At 39.6% G+C, this 24,356-nt stretch overlaps 1 protein-coding gene across 4 annotated transcripts in view; it reads left to right on the top strand.

Annotated features, from left to right (window-relative positions):
- ASXL2 (ASXL transcriptional regulator 2) overlaps positions 1 to 19,681 on the top strand; it is a 167,064-nt gene extending 147,383 nt beyond the window's left edge. For all 4 annotated transcript variants that reach the window (XM_027850306.1, XM_027850307.1, XM_027850308.1 and 1 more), the window contains 4 exons: positions 8,706 to 8,802; positions 9,334 to 9,439; positions 12,031 to 12,745; positions 13,146 to 19,681. In XM_027850306.1, the coding sequence (XP_027706107.1) occupies positions 8,706 to 8,802; positions 9,334 to 9,439; positions 12,031 to 12,745; positions 13,146 to 15,605 (3,378 nt within the window). In that variant the 3' untranslated portion in view covers positions 15,606 to 19,681. The remainder of the gene's footprint in view (positions 1 to 8,705; positions 8,803 to 9,333; positions 9,440 to 12,030; positions 12,746 to 13,145) is intronic.
- Positions 19,682 to 24,356: the final 4,675 nt, after the last annotated feature.

Consider the following 24,356-nt stretch of genomic DNA (forward strand, 5'->3'; position numbering starts at 1 on the left):
ACACTCTACCAGGTGCTGTGATGCTATAAAACATCTTCTGGGTATTTGGTGACAATCCAGTCTTAGTTATGGGTTGCACAACTTTGATTGTCTCTTCTCCCCCCTCCCCCCAACAAAAAAAAAAAACCAAAACAACACATCCCACCCCCCAAATAAAGATTATGCTTAATTTTGCAAGGTATGATATTTTTGGCTGTAACCCCAGTTCTTTTGCTCTTTGATATATAGTGTTCCAAGACCCCTTGATCTTTTAGTGTTGCTAGGTCTTTTGTGATTCTAATTGTAGCTCCACCATATTTGAGTTGTTTTTTTTATTCTTGTTGCTTATATTTTCTTGAGCTAGGTCTTGTGTGATTCTAATTGTAGCTCTACCATATTTGAATTTTTTTTTTCTTGTTGCTTATAATATTTTCTTGAGCTGGAGGTTTCAGAATTACGGTATTCCTGTAGGTTTTCTTCATGGTATCTCTTTCAGGTGGTGATCAGTGGATTTTTTCTATTTCTACTTTCTCCTCTTGTTCTAACACTTCAAGACAATTAATTTTCTTTAATTATTTCTTATATTATTGTATCAAGATTGTTTTTTTTGATCATAGCTTTCAGGTAGTCCAGTTATTCTTATGTTTTCTCTTCTTGATCAGCCCTCCAGATCAGTTGTTTTTCTTATTAGCTGTTTCATGTTCTTTTCTAGTTTTTCATTCTTTATATTTTTTTTTGTTATTTCTTAGTCTGTTATAACTTCACTGGCTTCCCCTTTCCCAATTCTAATTTTCAAGGGATTGTTTTCTTTCTTAAGATTCTGGATCTCCTTTTCTAGTTGGTTGACTTTCTTTTCATAATCTTGTTTTTTCTTAGATTATTCTTATTTTTCTTTTTAATTTTTCCTCAATCTCTCTCATTTGATTTTTAAAGTCTTTTTTAAGTTCTTTTTGGCAGAGAACCATTTGACGTTACTTTTTGGGGTAGGAGAGACTTTTTTGTTTTGTTTTGTTTTGCTTCAATATCTTCCTCTGAGGAACCCTGGTCTTCTCTATTCCCATAGTAACTTTTTTTTGCTTGTGTTTGTTTTTTACATGATATTCCTTGGATTCAAATTTTACCAGCTTTGTTAATAGAGCAAAACAGAAGACATTTGACATTTTCCTACAAAATCGCTTCTTTTCTGTATCTGTTACATTTCATTGAGCACTAGAATGATTTTTTTCCTTTGGTAACAGCTTCACTAGTCCATGGAGAAGCTTTCAGGTTAATCTAGTATCCTCTCTTACGTGGTTCTGTGAAAGTAATTCTCTTTTCAATCCTGGAATTTCTTTGTGAAACTAGTCTCTCTTAAGTATATTACTAAAATCCTATTTTGGGGAATGGATGATAGGATGGCTTTATCTGGTGGGGAGCATTCGTTGGGCCCTCGTTATTGATTTTTTCTTCTCAGTTCCTTTCACATCAGAACTTTTACTTTGTTTCTCTCTGGTCCAGACATGTGATTATACTGTGAGTCAAAGCAAATATAAGGCATATGCGTGTCATTCTTTATAATAATAAAACTTTCATGTTTTTTAGGTGTTCTATAATCAAAATATTTTGTTGATGAAATTTCTGTATTGCATAATGTTTCTCTTTCCTGTCTGTCACTTTTGCTTGCAGTTTATTCTTTCCTCAAAGGAAGGAAACATTTTTCCATTGAAGAGCCATTTAGCTCTTTTCACTATTTCAGTTCAGACATCTCTAGTCAAAAAGTCTACCTGAACTTCCAGGCCACTTTGCAAAAGGACACAAGACTTAAGTCTTGGAACCCATGAGCTTGGAGAAATGAAGGTTATGCATGTATACTACCACTAGTGTCCTTTCCTGAATTCAGAATATTATATTCACTCTTGAGATACTGACCTCACATTGCAAATGTCTCAGGTGATGTAATTATTGTAACAAAAGGGTAAAGGATATGAGCTGTTTCATTTAGGATATTACAGGTTGCCACCTTGGTGGGATGTGGGTCTTGTCCTCTTTTTTGCAGCTTCAGAATTTTATTCGAAAGTAATCAGGTTGTTAGAGATTGATTCATGCTAACCACAAAACCATGAGAAAATGCTTATTTATTAATTTATACTGAGAATTATAAATAGCTAACATATTCCTGTAGGCCTAAAGGCCTAGTTTTAAAGCCAAATTAAGAACAGCATGCTATGTTGTATGTATAGAGCTAAGTGGTTTTAAGGAATCAAGTCTTTGAGCTCTACCTTTTATCATGCTTATCTACTGTGTAGATGTTCTTTCCAAGCCTCACTAAATACTTGTGTCAGTCAGATTACCTCCCCTTGAGATGATGCTGTAGAGAAACAATGATAAGCTATACTTAACCTCTATTTAAGTATTTCTTGTTAGTTACCAGAAACCTGTCATTACGTTACTTTTGAAGGTCGTGTATCAATTTCTCCCATTCTGATTTATTGGTTACTTCTTCAGCTTAGCCTTCTTGATAAATTCATCTCATTAAGTGAGAAACCTTCCTCTAACAGTGTAGGGAAGTATTCCTCTGTCAATTATGTATCATTAACTTCGTTTTCATAGGGTAACATTCACAAATATTATCTCCACATTCCAGGGTGGATCCTGTTTTGAATCTATTCCATTACAACAAAGTAATTAGACTTCTCCACCAATGTATTATAATCATATATTGCCTTTATTTATATCACAAAGGGAAGCAAAAATCCTTTTATTAGTCATATATAAGGCTGATGGATGGTGTGGAGCTGGCTGGTGGAGGACCTCTGTTTTCTGGGTGTTGTCAGGCCAAAATTAGCCTAAGTGGCAGAGAATTGATCCATACTCTGTTGCATCTCGGTCTTAGAGGTTGCATTGAGTACACAGTAATCTACAAACAAAAAGTCAAGTATCAGCTCTTCCTCCATTTTGGCCTTGGCTTTATAGCCTTTTCAGGTTAAATAATTTACCAGCCATGTGGAAGCTGATCTTGATGCTATTTTCATCCTCGTTGAAGGTGTCTAACAACATTTCAGAAAACATGCAGAAGAGCGTGGGAGCAAGCATATAACCTTGCTTCACAATATGGGTAACTGGGAAAGCATGAGAGCATCATCCTTCATCTAGAACCTGTGTGAGCATGCCATCATGAAGCTGATGTGTAATACTGACAGACTTCTCCAGGCAACCTGGTTTCACCATGATCTTCCATAAGCCTTCGCTGCTGACAGTATCAGTGGCCTTGGTCAGGCTGACAAATGAAGAGTGCTGTGGAGAAGTTCACTTACATTGGCACTATTCTCTCCAGGGCTATCCACATAGATGACAAGGTTGATGTAGTATTGCCAGAGTTAACTCAGCCATTTGGGAGACTCCTAAAGAAAGTGTGGGAGAGAAGAGGTATCAGGCTGCTTACCAAACTGAGAGTCTGTAGAGCTGTTATGCCGACTATATTGTTGTATGCCTCTGAACCCTGAAGAGTCTTATCAGCACCATGCCAGAAAACTGAACTGCTTCCACTTGAATTATCTTAGGAAGATTCTGAAGATTACCTGACAAGATAAAGATATTGGTCACTGAGGTTCTTCCTAGGGCTGAACTGCCAAGCATTCAAACTCTGTTGCAGAGAGTGTAACTGACGCGGCCGCTGCAGAGATGAGCGTGAGACCAGCTCAGTGCTCTGTAACCCCGAGACACATGGATGAGGTGGGAGAGAGCAAGGTGGCAGAAGCTCCGTTTATTGAGTGTAGTTAGCTGTCTTTTATGGCCCTAGTGATGCATGTTCAAAGTGTGATCCCCCTGTGATAGCCAATCATCAGGTCTGCTGGAGCTCGTGTCAGGACTCATCTCCCATTGAGAGGAGAGCCAAACCAACCGTGGGAGCTGCATGTCAGCAAAGGAGAGCTCCTGGGACTTTCTTATTTTTGCCACGCAACTAAGTTGTGACCCTCAGCTTCTACTGATAGAAGCTAGAACTCCCATGGGAAAGTTCCTTCAACAGAGTTCTCATGAGACCGTGAGACATTCACCCTAACATGTAACTCCAATGGGCTGGCCACATAGCCCGAATGCCAAATGCAAGCTTATCCAAAGAACTGTTTTACAGGGAACTTTCACAAGGTAGTAAGTACTCACTCATATGTTGGGCAGAAGAAGTAGTGTAAGGTATCTCTAAAGAACTTTAATGTTGACTGTGAGACATGAGAAACTGTCCAGCATGGCGTGCCTCCATGAAAGCAGGCTCTCTTCTCCATTAGCAAAGCAGAATTGTAGCAGCAAAAAAGAAATGTGAGCTGCACAAATCCAAAGGCACTTCCACTGAAAATGTTCTAATCGACCACTTGTATTGATCTGTGTAGGACCTTCCGAACATGTATTGGCCTTTCAGCCATAGCCGAACACACTGTACCCTGACTCCAACATTATGATGTCATTGGTCTTCTTCCAAAACTAAGGCCAAATAGCAACAATGACATAAGGCTGGCTTATTCACTTAGCTGAAGTAGCTATAATTGGAGCCATTTCAAGATAAAGTGAATTCTTATGTGGCAAATTTGTGCTTTTGTATCACTCTGTTTTAGTTTGCTTGCTCTCTCATAGGACCTTATACGTACTTTGGATCTCTGATCTAGCTCATTATTCAGAAAAGCATTTAAGTGCTACTATATGCTAAACACTATGCTTGGTGCTGGGTTTATGAAGATTGGCGGGGGAGAAGAAAGCAATCGCTGCTCTTAACTAAGAAACTTAAATTCTGTTGGAGATAGCGTATACATTTCTAAGCATGTGCAGAATGTGTGTGTGATTGGGTATGCATATACACACGTGTACATGTGTGGAAATACATGCATTGTATGTACATACTTCCAATATATGTGTAGTAATTAGAGAAGAGCCCTAAAATTTGATTGGATTAGGAAAGGTTTCATGTGAAATATGATGCTTTCAGCTGCATCTTGAAGGAAATGAAGGATTTTAAGGGGCAAAAGGAGCGAGTGCATTATAGGCATGCAATCTGACTGTACAGAGAATTTACATTTAGCAGTAGGGAAACACTGCATTTTATCGAGTGGTCAAGTTGGTACTCAAAGAAAATTATTTTGGCATCTCTGTTGATGGTGGTTTGAAGGAGGAGAAATTTTAGGCAAGAACAACTTGGATCAGGGGGCAGTAATAATTCTGCCCTGGATTAGATCACTTTGGGAACACTGAAAGATTGCAGAGTAGCCTGGAATAACAACACTGAGAAAACAGCAGTAAGACTAGCCCAGACATTCCTTCCAGAAGAATGTAGAGCTCAGACTTAATATAAAATCCCAAGGATTTTCATCCTTTAGCTCAAGAAATAGTCTGGAAGAATGAGCAAACTAAAAAAATAATCCCACCACAAAAAGCTATTGTGGTGACAGGGATATTCAAGACACAAATCCAGAAGAAAATGACTCTAAAACATCTATAAGCAAGGCCTCAAAGAAAAGCACAGTTTAGGCAAAAATTCAACTAGATCTCCTAGAGGAGATGAAGCAAAATTTTTTTTAAGAGTTTTAAAAAATGTTTTGTTAAGTGAAAACACTATGGGGAAAAAAATTGGAGTAGAAATGAGAGATATGAAAGAAAAAATTGGAGAGGAAATTAAGGACCTGACATAAAAGGTAAAAACCTTGCCCAAACATAAAACTCCCTTAAAATTTAAACGGACCAAAAAGAAGCTCCATGGAACAACAAATATCAAAACAAAGTCAGAAGGCTGAAAAAAAAAAAAGATATCCCATAGCAAAAAAAAAAAAAAAAAAAAAACTGACCTAGAAAACAGATCAAGGAAGCAATGGATCAAGCACTGGACCTGGAGTCAGGAAATCCCGAGTTCAGTTCTCAGATATTTACTAGCCATATAACCCTGGGCAAGTCACTTAACCTCTGCTTCAGTTTCCTCATCTATAAAATGGGTATAATAATATCACCTAACTCTTAGGGTTGTTGTGAGGATAAAATGAAATAATATATGTAAATTTCTGCAAACCTTAAAGCACCATATAAATGTTAAGTCATGATGATGAGAAAAAATTTAAGAATCATTGGACTACCTAAAAGCCCTAATTAACGAAAGTTCCTAGACATCATATTTCAAGAAATCTTTAAAGAAAACTCCCCAGATCTCTTCGAACCAGAAGACAGTGGAAATTGGAAACATCCATAGGTTACCTTCTGAAAGAAACTCCAAAATGAAAACTCACAGGAACGTCATAATCAAAATCCAGGGTTTGTAGGTCAAAGAAAAAAATAGTACAGACAGGCAGAAAGAAATATTTCAAGAACTGAGGAGTCATAAGTCAGATTCACACATACTTTTGTAAGGAAACAGAGTTGTGATACAGTATTCCAGAAAGGCAGTCAAGAATAACTTACCCGACAAAATTTGAGTGTCATGCTACAGGGGAAACATATCTTTGCTAAAACCAGAGGATTTTCAAATCATTCCTTAAAAAAAAAAAAAAGAACAAAGTTGTATAGAAACTTTGAACCAGAAACACAAGAGTAAAGTGAAATATAAAAAGGTGTAAGCATGAACAAACAATCCTAAGAGACTAAACAAGGATAAACTAGTTATATTCTATCACGGGGAGATGATAACACGCATCCATTCTGATTCCTGTCATCAGGGGTTTAAGAGGGAGTCTATCAGAAGACTTGGTAATGGTTCTATTATGGATTGATGATCTGAGAAGGGTGGAAAGGGAGATGAAGATGACACTAAGAGGAGGAAAGGAAGAGCAGTGTTGTAGAATATTATCTCCCGTACACACATATATTAAAGTCTGTGTAAACAAGGATAATAGAGGGAAGGGAACTAACGTTTGAAATTTACTCTCATCAGAACTAATCAAAGGATGGAATCACACAGACACACACATACACATGCAGAAATACATTTCACTCAAGAACTAAGAGAGAAAGGGAAAAAGGAATAAGGGGGAATTAGAGGGGAGGGTAGGTTAAAGGAGGAATTAGTCCTAGTCCTAAATAAGAAACTCTGAGGGTTCCTTTTTGTTTGTGTGTGGTGGTAAAGAATTGGAAACTGAAAGTTTGCCCATCTATTGGGGGATGGCTGAACAAGTTGTAGCAAAAAAAAAAAAAAAGGTGATAAAATACTACTGTGCTATAAGAAATGATGAAGAGGATGGCTTCAGAGAAGACTTGTATAAAGTAATAAAGAGTCAGGTGAACAGGACAAGAACACATTAAACCATTTTTGAAAGACTTAGAAACTTTGATAAACATAATGACCAAACACAATTCCAGAAGAATCAAGATGTAATATACTGCCCAACCCTTTACAGAAAGGCGGAAAACTCGGTGCAGAAGAAATAGGTACATATGCGTACATACATATACATGTATATGTGCACATACACATGTATATACACACATGTATATACATGTGTGTGTGTGTGGGTAACATGGCTACTGCAGAGATTTTTTTTTTGCTTGACTGTACATATTTGTAACAGGTTTTTCTGTTTGTTTTTTTCAAGTGAGAGATAAAAAGCTAATTATTGCTCATTGATAAAAATAATTTTTAAAATTATTAATTTTTTAAAATGACAAACCCATGGGAAGTGATAAACGTTTGTCAAGAGAGTATATGAGAGGGAAGAGGAAAGAACCCAGGATATAGTCCTGGGACATACCCACAATATAAAGGGTATGATATTAATGATGACTCTGCAAAAAAGACCAAAAATTGGTCAGACAGGTCAGAGAAGTAGTATGAAAATCCACAGAGGAGAAGGTTTCCTAAAGGAGAAAGTGGTCAGCAGTGGCCAATAATCAGAATACTTAGATTTGGCAATTAAGAGATCATTGGTATCTTTGGAGAGAGCAGTTTCAGTTGAATGATCAGGTTAGAAGCCAGACTGCATGCAATGGTAAAAGGAGTGAGAGGAAGGTAAATTGAAGCAACAGGTGTAGGTAGCTTTTTCTAGCAGTTTGGCTGAAGAGAGGTAAGTTGAATCAAGATAATAACTTGAGACTTGGGCGTGTTTGTAGGCAGCAGGGAATCACCAGTATATACATAAAAGTGGAAATTGGAGAAAGGGGGGAGTAATTGAAAAGGCATTTTGCTGGAAAAGTTAGAAAAGGTATTTTTTCTAGCAGTACGAATGGCAGCCCATATATACCAATTTTTTCTTTTCAACTCTTATCCATGTCATCTTGTAAATCTTTCACAGAAGTTCCATTCATTTCTCCATGGGCCTTTCAGTAAATGTCTTGACATTATGTGGATACCAATAGAGCATGAAGAAGATGCATCAATTATCCTCAATCTCATGATATGACTAACTTTTTTTGCAATAATTTTCTCCAAATTTTGTTTGGTAATATATTGCAGCCCACTTATACTTACCATGTACCCCTACATTGCCCTTTGAGGGATCAGCAACTTTAAAATATTCTACAATTTTGGTATTCAGTTACTCACAACTGTACAACATCATTTGAAGGGTCTTAGTATTAAAAAGATGGTTCTTTGTTGCATGGAGAAACTTGGGGCCATCTTGTCCTCTTCTTCAATTCTGGGACCAACTCTGACTTGTCCATCAATTGCATTATCATATTCTGGACAATTGACATTGTTCATCCAACTCAACCCAAATACACATATAAGTACTCTAAAACATTAATTTAATTAAGTTGAATTAAACGTAATTACTCTGTCTTAGGTTGGTGCAGATGGTTTGATGAAGCTGAATGGTTCAGCCCTTAACAATGAATTTTTCACTTCAGCTGCTCAAGGCTGGAAGGAAAGACTTTCAGAAGGTGAGTTTTTTTCCATAATTTTTTTCTCCAAGAAATTAGTTCCTTAATGTGAAAGACATGACTAGGCCAGTACTAGGACAGAGAGGAGCTTCTCCATACTCCAATTTTGGCACTCTAGACAGTGGGGGAATTGGTTCTGGGTTGGGGGTAGGGTGGCCTGACCTATATCTCTAAATCTAGGTAAGGGTGCTATGTGCAACCCCTGCCATGATCATCTTTTGGAAGTTGGTAGAGACCTAAGAGACTTCAGAACTCAGATCAATGTAATGACCAACTTCAGTACTAGAGAACTGATGATGAAATATGCCTCTCTCTTCTATGTAAAGAGGTGGTGGACAATGGAAGTGAAATCAGCCATACCTTGTTATCCGTAGTCACATGTGTTCATTCTCCTTAAGTGTATTTCTTTGTTAGATATTCAACAAGTGTTTGTTGGGCACCTGTTATTATAGGCCAGGCCTTGTACTAAGTGAGAACTGGGAGTTGCAAATAATGTCATTTCTGGTTAATTTCTCTTTTTATACATTATAGGTGAATTCACACCTGAAATGCAGGTGAGAATAAGACAAGAAATTGAGAAAGAGAAAAAAGTGGAGCCATGGAAGGAACAATTCTTTGAGAGCTATTATGGGCAGAGGTAAGAAAAAGCATGTTTTTTTTGTTGGTAGCTAGAGTCTCTTAACTTTTCACAGAAGCGTAAGTGCACAGAGAGAAGACAATTTGCCCACAAATCCTTGAGAAAACTGATATTTGGTGTCAGTTATATCAGAGTTGAAGCTCATCTCACAAAGTTCATTCACTTATGTACTTCTTCAGTGTTATGGTTTCTCATAAAATCATAAAACCTCTTGCCTTAGTTGTCAGTCGTCCAGAGTGGAAGTTGCCTCAGTGGAGTCTTAAAACTTGCCTAAAATCTTCATATGACATTGGCACATTGGCTTTAAGGTCTGCAAAATAATTTTCTATAATTCCAAAGTATGGTGATGATGATGGTGACTGCTATTAGCAGTGATAGAAACACAGGGAAAGTCTTGTTTTAACAAACTTGGAGAAAAATCAGAATTACTACTATAGCCACAAATTCCTATATCCCTAAAAATTCAACATCATGTGCAATAGCTTGTTTATAGTTTGTACTTAGAAAACCTTTGATATCACATCACAATCTATAGTTGCCCTCACACACCTCTCCTGAGCCATCAATGCAGTGGAAAGTGACCTGGGCAGAGGGTCATGAGGATATTATTCTAGTCTAGGGGAGTTATGCCACTGACATGCTTGGGGACTGTGGTTGAGCCAGCCCCCTTGATCTTTCTGGGCTTCAGTTTTCTCTTCCGTAAAAACAGGAATTGCACTATATGATCTCTGAATTCCCTTCTAGCCCTAATATTCTCTGTTCTACTAGGATCCTCTGTGTGACTTTCTCTCAGTCCTTAGCAACTGAAAGTGTTATATCTGAATCATGTCTTTGTCAAATTAGCATGGTGACTCAACAGTTGTACAGGAAGAAGTTTGGTTATTCTGTACAAGAACTGCTTTTATAGCCTTTCAAGTTTATCATATCATACCCTTTCAAACTTTGTTATAAAAGAAGTCTGTTGTTACGGTGTGCAGAAAAGGTACTCTCAACTATTTGCAGCATGTATGTGTGTAGCACTGAAGGGCTTATTTATCCTGTTTTCAAGAAGAGACCACTGTTACTGTGATAAACTCTGAAAGTAGTTTCCACTGTAACTAACTGTATTCCAGGTTCCTAAAGGAAACACTTCCTATGTTATTTGCTACCTTTCCACACCTCTCCCCCAAATCCCCCCCCTCCCCAAATGTGTGTGTGTATACACACACACAATCCCCCTACTAGTCTCAAATGAGCAATACGTTTGGAAAACTGTTAAATGTTGTTACAGATAATATCTGTTGTAGTAGATAGCTATGCATAAAGCTTACAATTAATCTACACACATTTGTTATATACTATATTTGCAAACAAAAATACTATAAGAAGGCACTTCTTTTCAATTGAGTTCAACCTTATTTGTGTAAAAGGGAATGTGTTACTTGTTCCATCCTGTAAAAAGTAATTGTTCTACCATCTTCCTTGTCTATTTTGCTAATTGCCAGGCACTTTTGATGAATATAAGGTCTTACTTTCAAAATCATTTTAGAATTGGCAGTAAAGTAGCAAATCATATAGACTTATTAATCAGAATCTAGAAATAAAATAGCCTTTTGTAACCAAAAAAATATAATGGCAGTCTTGAAAAGGGAATTCTCCCTCTGTTCTTACATTATCATTACAGTTGTTGATTGGGGTCTCATTTTTTACACAAGGACTACTTTTGAGCTCTTTATGGTTTCTCCCTAGTCCATCTCAGTGATGTAGAATTAACCATTCTAGGTCCCTTTGGGGTTGCTCAGCAATCCTTTGCTTTTTCTAATAGTTTAGGTTTCCAGGACAGCAATAACAGCCTCTTCTTATCCAGCAAAATGTATGTAAACTCATTAAGTTTACTTGAGGTCAGTATTTGTCTCATTTTTGGATTTGTAGGCTCAACACCTAGTATACTGCCTTGGTTAAAGTAGGTACATAATAAATCTTTGTTGAATTAAACACATCGCACAAGGGCAGAAATATCCATGGAATACTCACACTTTGGGCCTCCCCATTTGTTTGCATATCATGGTGATTCAAGAGGCACTGAAGCTATCTGTGTAGGGCTGTCTGTGCTTTAGGAGGATTCTGTGGAATTCCAGGCACCAGCAGATACCTGAGACACTTCCCCGAGTGATTTATAGTCCTTGAAGAAGGCTCAGGAGCAAGCTTCCAATTGTCTCCTAAGTGGGAGAGGGTGACTAGGAATTAGGGGTGGGGCAGGCAGGAGGGGAGGTGGAGTAAACATCCCACACTGGCTGTGGACATTTCTGTAAGGGAAGAGTAGGGCAAGTCTGCTGTGGTCTAGAATCTTCCCCACCCTCTCTCTCTAATCCCAATTCCGCACCCCCCCCGCCCCCCAAACATGCATGCATGAAGTTTTAGACTTTCCCCAAGTCTTCCTGAGATTTAAGCTATAGATGCCTCATGGCCACCATAGAAATGAGCACTTTGGATTTGAGCATTGCTATTAGCCAGAGCATTTGGTACCCTATAAATAAGTGGTAACTGACTATAGTATTACCATTAAAATAGACTTGATATCTCAATAAAACCTTTTTGCTTCCTTTCTTTAGTTCTGGGTTGAGCCTTGAGGATTCAAGGAAGCTAACTAGTGCTACCAGTGACCCCAAAATGAAGAAACCCCTGACTGAACAACCAAAACCCACACCACCTTCAGATGAACCTCCCATCAAAACAGTGGTGGCGGCCCCAGAAGCAGAGTCTAAGCCAGTGCTGCTGCTTTCCCCAGTAAGGAAAGAATCGGGAGCGAGCACAGAAGTGCTGCCCAAACCCTCCAGATCCCCGGAGCCTTTCGTTTGCTCAACTAGCAGTGTCATTGAACAAGACAAAACAGGCCCTATCACAGGCCCAGAGGATGAGGACCCCTTAGGCCGAAGGAAGCCAGCAACCGCTGCTGAGCCAAAGCCTGAAGATGAAAATCATCTCACTGTAGCTGCTCCCATCGTAAAGGAAAACAAAGGCACAGCTCTTTTGACTCCAAGCAAACCAAAGAGCCCAGGAATTGGAAAACCAGTCATAAGACCAGTCATGGAAGAAAGTCCTCAGGAGCACAACATGAAAGTTGCCTCTCCCTCCGACCACAGCGATCCGAACCCAGAAGGTCTCAAGAGGAAGTCTTCACTCACTGAAGAAGAGACCCCAGTGAGCTGGGAGAAAAGGCCTCGCGTCCTTGAGAACCACCAGCACCAGCAGCCGCTTCAAGCCTCCCCGCAGCCCTTTCCCCTCAGGGAGGACAGGGTCCAGGTGCGGAAAGTTCCACCACTCAAGGTAAGGAAGGAAAGGAAGTGGTGGGTACATAGAGAGGGGTAGGTAATTACTAGAGCCTGGATGTCCACTCAGACTTATTAAAGAGCTGTTGTTTTGATGGTTATTCCAAGCATTTACTCCTCAGATGGGACTGAGCATTTAATTATCAGATCATAATTTAACAGGAATTAGGTAACCGTCACTTAGAGTAAAATTTACAGCATAGAATAGATATTGAGAGTGGCCAAAACTGTGCTGGCTAAAGGAAATTGAGGCTCTGGGGGTGGATGTATAAATGTTGAGGAAAGGGGAGTTTTGGTAAGATGGAATGAACTCTGGTCATGGCTCTTGAATGCTGGTAAGTTTTGTTTATGTAATGTCTGTGGAAACTAAGTCACGTTTCATTTGTTTTTCCCCCCAGATCCCAGTCTCCAGAATCTCCCACGTGCCATTTCCTACAGGACAGGTCTCTCCCAGGGTTCGTTTTCCAGCCTCTATCACTAGTCCCAACAGAAAAGGAGCCAGAACCCTTGCAGACATCAAAGCAAAAGCCCAGCTGGCCAAAGCCCAGAGGGCAGCTGCTGCCGCCGCCGCTGCCGCAGCTGCAGCTGCCTCTGTTGGGGGGACCATCCCAGGTCCTGGCCCCGGAGGGGGAGGAGAAGGAGCAGCAGGAAGAGGAGGGGAGCCAGGATCAGGTGGAGCCAGTGAAACTGGAAAAGGGAACACACTGGAACTGGCAGGAACTGGAAGCAGGGGAGGTACGAGAGAGCTTTTACCCGATGGTTCAGAGACTCAATCCCAAGTTGAGACCAAGGCCCCAGGCCCGGCATCACCTCACAGTGTCTCTAGAGCACAACTACAGCAAGCCCCCCCCTTACCATCCAGATCTGCAGTCAGTGGAGCATGTTCAAGTAACCCCTCAGCAGCCCTCACTAACCCACCCCCCCCAACTTTAGAGAAGCTGAAGAGTGAAGATCCAGACTCCTCTTTGGGGACAGACAGAACGGTTCCCTATCGCCCTTCACAGGTTCCCACTAACTTCAAACAAGAGAAAGCACCTTCTCCTTCAGCAGGCTCAGCCCTGACCTCAGGGACCCCACCTGCTCAGGTTGCAGCAGAATGCACAGTTGAGCCTAGAGCTAGTTCTAGGAAAGACATAGTAAGTGTTGCAGCTGTAGTAGAAACAAGTCCTAGTGCTCCTATGGAGGTGGCTCCTTCCTCTTTGACAACTTTACCAATAGCAGCCACTTTAGAAAAGCCTTTGCCACCCCAGACCAGTGTTCCTGCAGCACCTACTGTATCAGCTCCATCCTCTAGCACTTTGCCAACCTCTAGCCTTAAAGCTCAAGGAGCTTCCTCAAATACAAGCGGACCCACTGCACGGCCAAGCTCTAGTATTCCTGCTAATAACCCTTTGGTCACCCAGCTGCTCCAAGGCAAAGATGTTCCCTTGGAGCAGATACTGCCTAAGCCTCTCACCAAAGTAGAAATGAAAACTGTTCCATTGGTTACAAAGGAGGAGAAAGGGACAGCAGCACCCAGGGACACCAGCATTACAGGAACTAGTGCCAGAGGGGAAGGTAGTGAGAGACAGTCTTATCTGTCTACGCCTCAGTCAGAGAAAATCCATCAGAGTAAGCAGTTACCCCAGGTCCCAAGGACCCTCCACCTCTTCTCAGGAAAGGACCTGAGGGACTCTAACATTGATCAGTATCCTTGCCAAGAAGGACTCAATAAGGCAACCCAAGAGCATCTTCTCCAGACACTCATTAAAAGGGTTCAGAGGCAGAACTTGCTATCAGTCTTACAGCCCACCCAGTTCAGCCTCACTCACTCAGGTTTCCAATTAGAGGACATCTCTACCAGCCAGAGGTTTATGCTGGGTTTTACAGGCAGAAGGACATCCAAGCCTGCCATGTCAGGCCACTACTTACTCAACATTTCCACCTATGGCCGGGGTTCAGAGAGCTTTAAAAGAGCCCAGTCCATGAATTCTGAGGATCGTTTTTGTTTGAACAGTCCTCCTGAGGCCTTTAAAATGGAAAACCAAGATTACAAAGGGGCTCTAGCAGATGGCAGCAGCAGTAAAGATGAAGATGAGACTGATGAAGAGAGTACAGATGATGAAGAGGAACAGATTCTAGTGAAGGAGGAGCCCTCACCTTCCCAGGTTTCTGGGAAGTGCGAAGGAGGCCCAGGAGTCTATAGCAGAGATACCCTATCGACATATGACACTCTAACCAACAAGAATATGAAAGCTGAAGCACCAGTGATGGGTCATGCCACTGTCAGCAAGGAGAATTTCCACCTCTTCCCTACAGGTCAAGTATTTGATGGAAACACCCTGGCCAGAGATTTCCTTCAGGCAGCTCAGGAACGAATGGCCCATGCAATGAGGGGAAAGATGATAAATAGTAGCCCTGAGCTATATGGTACTCTTCCTCTCCCTACAGACAGCCCTACACGTCAGCCTCTGCTCCTTCCACCACTGCAAACCCCAAAGCTTTATGGAAGCCCACCACGGCAGCTTGGGCCCAGCTATAGAGGCATGATCAATGTCTCTACTTCTTCTGATGTGGACCACAGCTCTGCTGTGTCAGGAATGCCTGACTGTAATCAGGTGTCTAGCAACATGGGGGATGTCATGTCCTTCTCGGTGACAGTCACCACCATCCCTGCTAGCCAGGCAATGAACCCCAGTAGCCATGGACAGACCCTCCCTGTGCAGGCCTTCCCTGAAGAAAACAGTGTGGAAGACTCGCCTTCCAAATGCTATTGCAGGTTGAAAGCCATGATCATGTGCAAAGGCTGTGGTGCCTTCTGCCATGATGATTGCATTGGCCCCTCGAAACTGTGTGTCTCCTGCCTTGTGGTCCGGTGAGAGACAATGGAAGAGCAGAAAATGAGAGAGACCCTAGAGAAAAAAGTGGATAGGCAAGTATATAGGGAGACACAAGTATGTATAGGTCCTTCTTTTGGAATCACAGGAAGAAAGAACTAATTTCGGTTGTCTTACTCAAGAGATAAATGTTACGTAATCAGGAATACAAAACACAGTTTTTACCTTTTAATGGAAGAGCACCTTGTTGTACAGTAAGTCTAAGTCAAGCAAGACTTTGTGAATTGTGACAAGTTTGCACTTATAAAATCATGTAAAATATGTCACATTATTTTGTTTAAAAATTATTTTTCCAAGTGTTTAGGAGATAATGTATTACTGTGGACTTATGCTTTGGTTCCAGTTCACATGACTCAGAAAAGCTTGCTAACCTGAAAGAACAGAGCCACTTCCTTTCCAACCTCTCCCCTGTGAGTCAGGCTAAGAAAAGAAGGTAGAGGGAAGGGCCAAAGGTAGTGGCTCTCCATCCTAATGAAGGCCTTGAAATTCTGGTTGGAGAAATTACTTGGCCTCTTTGAAGGATTTGGGCACAGGGCATACTTAGTCTCTTTATCTAAGGGAGAGTCTTGCTCAGTTTGGACATTGCTAAGGCATTAATTTCACAAAGAGGATTGCAAACCTTTTTTCCACCAGCTCTGACCTGCTTCTGCTCCTAGTCTCTCCAGAAGCTATGTGGCATCTGAGCACTATGCTTGTGGATACTTGCCATTCTCCCAACCCTACCTGCGTGCCCTGAGACAGGGTATTGTAGGAAGGGTGCAGCACCTCAGCCTGACTGCCTACTAGCTTGGGTAGGGCAGTGATTCCAGCAATAATAATGAGCACTTAGTTACTCCTGGGAATTCTTGAGTAGTTCAGCAGCAGATATTTAAAAAAAAAAAAAAAAGAAGAAAGAAAGAAAAAAAAAAAGAAAAAAGACAGTAATAGAACTTGGGCTATGTTTCCTTTTGGGTATGTTTGAAATTGTGGGGGCACATGGAAGAGCAAAAACTTGCTCGGTTTTAACACTAGCCTTGAAATAGCCTCATCTATCTTCAACCAGACACTCAGTGCTAAGCAGACAGTACTTAGATAGGATAAGTGAGTAATGCCACAGTTGCAGTTTCTGTTACACTCGTTTTGGCCTGACAGGACACTGTGGGGCATGTACTAGGCTAATAATTTATATATTTTTAAATTTATATATGTATATATATTTTTTAAAACACAAGTCAGGCACTTTTCATATTTTTGAAAATTCCAAACCCTCAGTTTGTCTATGTCTGCTCTGGAAAGCCTAAGAGTAATGATGTCTAAGAATGAGCAAGGGAGAAACAGCAGATTCACCTGGGAGTACAAAACTAGAATAGAGGTCTGCACCCTGGCTACCTGGGATTGGAGGTTATCATTGGCTTAGTGATAGGACAGCAACCAGAATTACTTAGTAAAGTTGGGGTGGCCTTGATTTGCAAAAATTGTCATGTCGAGTACAAGGCCTAATTTCAAGTGTATAAAATAGAATTACCAGTGCAGCAGACAAATACAACTAGTTACATTCAGGGCATGGCATTTCTGAAATCCAAAACATTTTAGAACCTAAAAATTGAATTACATTCCAGAATAGGAGATAGCAAGAGATACCTATTTAGTGTTACTTGATCCTTTCCCATTTTACTCTTTCTCCCCCCTTGTCATTGTTTTCTTAAACTACACAATCTCGACAGTCCCCACCCCCCCCTCCTCGAGCCCCATTCCAAACTTTGTATAAGATTTACATCCCCATTAGTGGTCTTTCCTACTTGTGGCCTGATGCAGTCATAGGACTGTCTGAAACTCATGCTCCGGCTGGCATGATATTTTTCCATTGTTGACCACTATGCACATATAGTCAAGAAGAGGAAAGACTGCAGGAATCCCAAGGCTGGCAGCAGCTGCTCCAATTAGCTCACACAGCAGAAGGTCAGGCTATGGGTTTGTTCTGCTCTCTTTCTACCTGCAGGTAGAAATGCTCTGGGCAACTTGAGGAGGTTCTAAGTGGCGAAGAATTTGGCCTGCTGGTGGGTAACTTCATTCTCTGTCTCTCTACTTCCCTTCCTCATGCTAGTAGTCTAGGGGGATCGTCAGCATATGGTTCAAGGAAAGTTCTGGTTGATCCTTAAATCTAGGGATAGACAAATGACTTAGCTACAGAGGAAGGAAAACTTCAGGCCATCACAAGGCCAATCTATCTTGTCTCTTAATTCATATTGACTATGGTGTTAAAAATAAAAAGATTTTTAATGTTAAACTCTTCACTAGATGCTGTAACATGTAAGCAAACTAAAGCTCCTAATTTTCAAAATTTGTTAAAACAAAAAACCAAGAAATAGATTTGTACATTTCCCCCACAATGTAGTGTTTGAGTGCATTCCTGCCCTGTCTTCTCAGACTGTCACAGCTTATAAAAAGGATTTAGTCCATGTCTCTGTTGTTGAGGATCATATGTGAACTACAAGGAGACCAGAGGGTGTAGGTCACATCCACTTTCACATTTTTTGTTGGAAAATAGCAATGCATTGTTCAAGTGGGAAGTCATGTCTTGCATATTAAACAACAAAAGCAAAAAATACTTTTGAACTTGGTATTAGTCTTGAAAAATGAAGCAGTTGGAGATGAAAACCTATTGGAACATTATCAGTAGATACTGGTTTTCCCATATCTTCTGAGGGTTCTGGTTTTGGTTTTAGTTTTATATATATATATATATATATTTTTTTTTTTTTCCTATCTTCCTTCCTATTCAACTTGAAGTATTTTCAAGGAAAGTGCTAAGCGTTCTTATAGAATAGAGTTAAATTGCACTACTCCCATTGACTTTAATTGGGTGTTGCATCCCTAGTGGGCATGCTTCAGATACACCCCTCTCTATCCTTCGGATGCCTTCCGGTACAGGTTCTTCTGCAGGGAAATAGCATTAATAATACAGTATCTCCAGGTCTTAAATTATGTGTGTTCTGAATTATTTGTTATAAAATGTTCTTTGAATTTGAAATTGTGCTAGTTATAAAAACCACACCATCTAGTCAATAAGAATAGAAAACCAAATAAACATGCCCCAGGTTCTCTGTCCTCCTCCCCCTCCATCCACATGCTCAAGTTACTGATGCTCTTTGCTATCAGATTGAGCATCCTTAGTAAGAGCTGGTAACATTTTCTGCAGGCTGAGAGATGTTTTGAAACTTATTTCTCAAATTTAAATAACCATTCAGGGTAAGACCAAATCTGCCAGGTAAGGGTTTTAATCAATACATTGTTAATCACCTGGCTTTAGCCATTAAGAATAACATGTTAGTGCTATTAAATGCCTAACTGGCTATTATTGCATTTTACCACCTTCAGGACCATGAAAGAGCTCTCTGGTTAGGGTCTTATTGAATGTGGTTACCAAAATGGAGGGGTCTTAAGGGACTCATGTTAACTAGGTGTTTTGAAGGCTTCACTGACAGTGAGTAGCATCAGTATCTTGCTTGTGTCTGGCTCTCATATATAAAGTAAACCTTACCAGTTTTCCCATGATGCAAAAATAGAAAAGGTCTTGATTCTGCCCTATTACGTAGCTGTACAAAACACTTGGGCTAAAACTTGGCCCAGGGGGTAGGCTTCAGCTTGGGCATTTGAAGAGTCCAGAAAGACTTTGGGACACATGCTAGGCAGGGATTTTTTCCTACCTAAACCTGTTGGAGGGAAGCAACAGGGATATTTGCTAAGATTGAAATAATACCTTCAGAGATTCTTGGTTACTTTATTTTTATTAATCCTATACATTTGATACAAATATTGAAGATCAGTTTAAAAAAAGCTTTCCAATAATATATTTTAAGTAATATATATTTTAATATCTGTAAAAAGTAAATTGACAGCAGAAGACTTGTGAATTTCTGATACAGGGTATGTTGGGTTCGGGGCCTCCGCAGAGGCACCACTCTCCAAGGAAGTGACTGAAAGGCACTCGGATTATTTCCATATAATGCAATAAGTAAAGGGGATAGTTCTGGGGTTTGTTTTTTATTTCAAAATAAATTTGACATTGTTTACCACAAGCTATTTTTTTCCTCCTGGCTATAAGGTTTGTACAAACTGGTTTAGTACATGCTAAACGTTAGTGTCTTTTGCCTTTTTAAAGGAATTGTTAACATTGGAATTGAGGGTATGTACAGAGAAGTTGGTGTCGACACCATTCATATTTTTTCACAAATAATATAGAAAATCATTTTACATAAGAATTTTAAGTATTTGCAATAAATATATGTATATAGACTGTATGTACTTCATATATTCTCTTATTTTTCATTTTATTATTAAGTAAAAGATGGTAAAAATTAAAATAAAAACCTTTGAGTTGGTGAATTTTGAGGTCTGACCTATATCTGAGAGTGAGTTGAATGAGTGTTTTTCTGTTGCTTGACACTATTACTGGGACAATACCCCCAATTGTAGGGAAACAGGGAAATGGGGAGATTAATAAAGAAAGCATTGGAATAGATTTTATTTCTAAAATCTGGCACAGTTGTTTTTTAGCCCCTTGTTCTGCTTGTTTCATTTCTTTACATTCTGTGATAGGTGTGTAGAACTGTCTGTGGGCCCTCAAAAGGTGAAGAGAAGGTGAGGCCTCTTTGAAGAGTGGCTATTTTTTTTTAGTTCAAAAGAAAGAATGATGATGAAAACTTTGTAAAGAAAAAAATACTGCTTTCTTCCACACTTGTTAGTAACCACTTAACAGAAGAGCTCCTCGTCTCCCACCTTATACCCTAGGATTGTGCAAGGAAATGTTCTCTAGTGAAGAGTATAATTTTTTCCCCCTTTCTTTCAAGATTTACAGGTAAGTGTCCATTAGGGCAGTCTCTGTCAAATAGTCTTCAGGACTTGGGAGAGGTCTTAGTTGAGTCAAGAGAGTCTCACTGAGGAAAAGACACAGGCCACTACCCAAGGATATATACTGTACCACATTCATCACTTGAACTCATTGCAAGTTACATGGTGAATTTTCTAATCTCTAATTTTTTTTTAAAAGAGATTTATAAGGAACAGGTTTGGAAACAAATATTTGGTAGGATTAGAAGGAAAGAGCGGTAGTTTATTCCCAGAATAATAGCTAGCTAGCATTAATATAGTGCTTTGTATAGGTTTGCAAACCACTTTACATGTATTTTATGATAGCCTTCTGGAGGTTCTTGAGAGCTAGGAAGGTTCACTGATAAAGTTATCCCCACTAAGATTATACTTTGAGATTGTAAATATTTGGCATAAGTCCAGACTCTTCTTAGCATTAGCTGCCATGGGGCACTGAGAGGTTAAGCCACCCTAACTCAGTCTGCATTGCCTCTGCCCATAGAGTATGGGGTGACTAAACACATCAATGTGTGTGCAGTCCGCTTCTGAAAACTTAAAACGACTATTCTGGTATGATTTCGTGAGGATGTGATAGAAAATTAGAATGGGAGGAGACTATAAACTGTCCTGTAATCCCATGGCCATTATTTCTCTTCCACAAAATATTCCTTGGAACTTGGTCATCTAGGTACATAACCTTTAAAATCTGTCAGTTTTGTTTCTTGAAAATGGGAACAGTATCAGAAGAGGAAATTGAGAGTGCCTAACAGTAGAGCAAGGGAACACTGTAAGCTCATACTAAATCTATGTTTGCTGAAGGTCTGCACATCTCTAAAGAAACTGATTGAATCTCAAGAAAATTCTTTATGTAAAATAAGGTATAAAACATTAAAATGAGTTCACATAAAATGAATAGGTCAATGAACATTGATTAAGATCCAGTCACTTCCAATCTACATCCTTTTGGGAGTAAAGTTCCCATTCAGTCAACAGTTCTGTCTTTTTATCCCTAGTATCTTGATTACTGGCTTGAACATAGTAGGCACTTAACCTGTAGTTTATCTTTTTTTTTTTTAAATCATCAAGTGAAGTACCTTGCATTCATGGTAAGGCAAAGTCTTGACTTAGTGACATTCCATTCTGTAGTCCAATGTAGTCCATTGAAGAATGGTTGTGTTACTTTGATGGTTGTGACCTCATCAGTTTGAACACTCCTACCACTGGTTCTAACTGTAACTCATCCATGCCTTTTTAGTTATGCCTTAACCTTCCGTAAATTCTTCATGGAGAATTTAACTTGTGTTCTAAAGGATTTCTTTTAATGTTTTGTTAATACCGACAGTATTCATTATCTATAGGTAACCAACTTTTGGTGTGGACCTTGTACAGAACATCCTACATGATGCCAGTAAACGCCTTTGGTGAGCATCTGTCTCCCTGCTTTATTTTTCATTAGATATTTATATTCAGAAATTGTTTAAACAAAGTTATCACTGTGGCTACGTCTATCAGGGGATCTTTTTTTTTTTTAATATACATGGGTAGCATTGAAGGAGAGCCTTTAAGGCTAAAACTTAATCATGTTCTACTGAGTCAAATACTTTTTGTGTACAATCAGTAATAGATCAGGATCTTGTCTCTCTACCTTTCAGACAGTTGTATGATTATGAAGATATGGTCTGATATAAAATGACGTTCAAGAACCTTATGTTTTCATTGAACATCTCCTCAATATGTGCATAGACCATCATTGCTAAGTTTATTTTAGGGATGAGGAAGTCATATGGGTCAGTAGTTGCTTCTAAGCAGCTATTGTGGGGGCAGGAGGAATGCAGGGGCAATAACAGTATTGAAATATGAGAGAGGGTTTGTCATTGTTACATGACTTTAGTGAAATATAAAATGGGACAGTGACTGCCAGTGTGTTGAACAGCATTTAGGGACTAGAGGGTTGGTAGTTTTGGTGAGCTGTACAAATATTAGTAAAAATTACTTGGGATTTATCAGAAGCTCTGGAATTGTTAATAGGTCTAGAAATCTTACAGACATAGGTAATATGCAAATCAGATGATAAGCTACCATTTTATGGTCTAAAGGTGCTGTGAGACTGCTGTTTCTTAAGTTCAATGGGCTTTTTCCTTTCCATTGACGAAAAGATTTGCTATTTGCCTTTGCAGTTGTACTCTTCCTTTCTCATTGTTTGCCTTAGTGCGTAGAAATGTTTTTACAACTCTGTTAGGATCTGTTTAGGCCTGGTAGAAGTTACTCTTTTCCCCTTTCTCCCACCTTTCCATTCATTGTAATCTAAAGTCATGCATTTGAAGGAGATGTGGCTTAATGTTTTGTTTTTTTTTTAATCAGAATTCTAATGCTTGGTGTTTTAGTAACAGTGATTCTGATATTTGTTTTGGTGATTTTGTGTAAACAGGTTTAAGCAGGACTCCATGGGTTGTCTTTCAGCACTGCTTGTGCTCCTCATGCTGTTCCTAACAATAACCTATCTGCTACTCAGTATCGTGGCTCTGGATTTCAGATTCTGGTTTTTTGTTTGCTTTTGCTTATACAATTAACAGATTTGTGCTTATTCTCAACAAAGAGGGAAACAGGGAAAAATCGATATTCCTCTCTTTTATAAGACTTGACTATTCTAATATTTGAGACATTTTATCAGATGAGATAAAGATTTACTTGTGCAGTAAATTCCAAATCTGGACTCTTCCCTCTCAACCCCATACCCACTCATATTTCTAATATGGAATAGTGGAGAGAAAGCAAGTAATGATCAAGTGTGATTTTAGGACATAGTATTGGGTAGACTCTGGGGGCCCTCCAGTTGGAAGAGTCAGACGATTTTCAGAAAAAGACAGAAAAAGACTGTACCTGAATCATCTTTGTTCTTCCAAAACATGGAAGCTGCCTTAGGGAGAGGGAAGATAAATTTCATATTTATTTGTTAAAAATTGAAAAAAAAATTTGGGGGGGGGTAATCTCCAGGATGCTTTAAACTCCTTAAGAATCAGCTGTAGTTTATAATATACAGAGACAGGATTGATTCATTGTTAGTAGAACGTGCAGTTTGTTGAGTCACTTCACCAGATTAGAGATGGGTGTCTATATACAATGGCAGTCGGTTGACCTGACCAGGATGTTGTTGACCAGGGCTATGGATTTTGCTTCTGACCTCACTAATACTATTCTAAACAACTGCCTGCACTGTTAGTTGCCCTAAACATACTCAGTATCATCTGCCTTATTTAGCAACAAATAACAGCCACAGAAATGAGACCTAAGTAATTGTACTATAGTTAAAATGATTTTGAGGCAGTGACTATAAGGCAGAAAGGGGTTGTTTATAAAAAGTTCATTTAGTCAGAGGATCTAGTTGGACACAAGGAAGAGATCTTAGGTAAGAGCGTGTGTGTTTGTGTGTTTGTGTGTGTGTGTGTGTGTGTGCGCGCGCGCACATGCATAAATAGCCACACCTGCAAGTTGTGGCTTAACCTGTCTCTGCCTCAGGTTCATGCAGTATTTGTGCTGTGAATGAAGTTTAATATTTCTGGGATCAGCTTTAAAAAAAAGGATAGGAGTTCCATGTCATCATAGCCAGTAGAGTATAAGACATGTTAAGTAGTCAGGACACTTACCTTAAATCAGCCATTCTTTTGATTTTAGGTGTCCAGGTATCTCTTACCTGTGAGTACCACTGATGAGGTGTATAATTCTTTTGCACAAGCCTTAAGATGAGTGAAATCATGGATTTAAGCCCCCTTTTTATGGCTTTAGAGATAAGGGCCAATAGAAAGCACTCCCTAAGGGTTGGTCAGCATTAATATCACTATAGGGCAAGATTTTTGTCAGGTATTCATTAAGCTCCAAGTGTTTGGG

This window comes from Vombatus ursinus, unplaced genomic scaffold (genome assembly GCF_900497805.2).
Source record: "Vombatus ursinus unplaced genomic scaffold, bare-nosed wombat genome assembly UNPS02009062.1, whole genome shotgun sequence".
NCBI lineage: Eukaryota > Metazoa > Chordata > Mammalia > Diprotodontia > Vombatidae > Vombatus > Vombatus ursinus.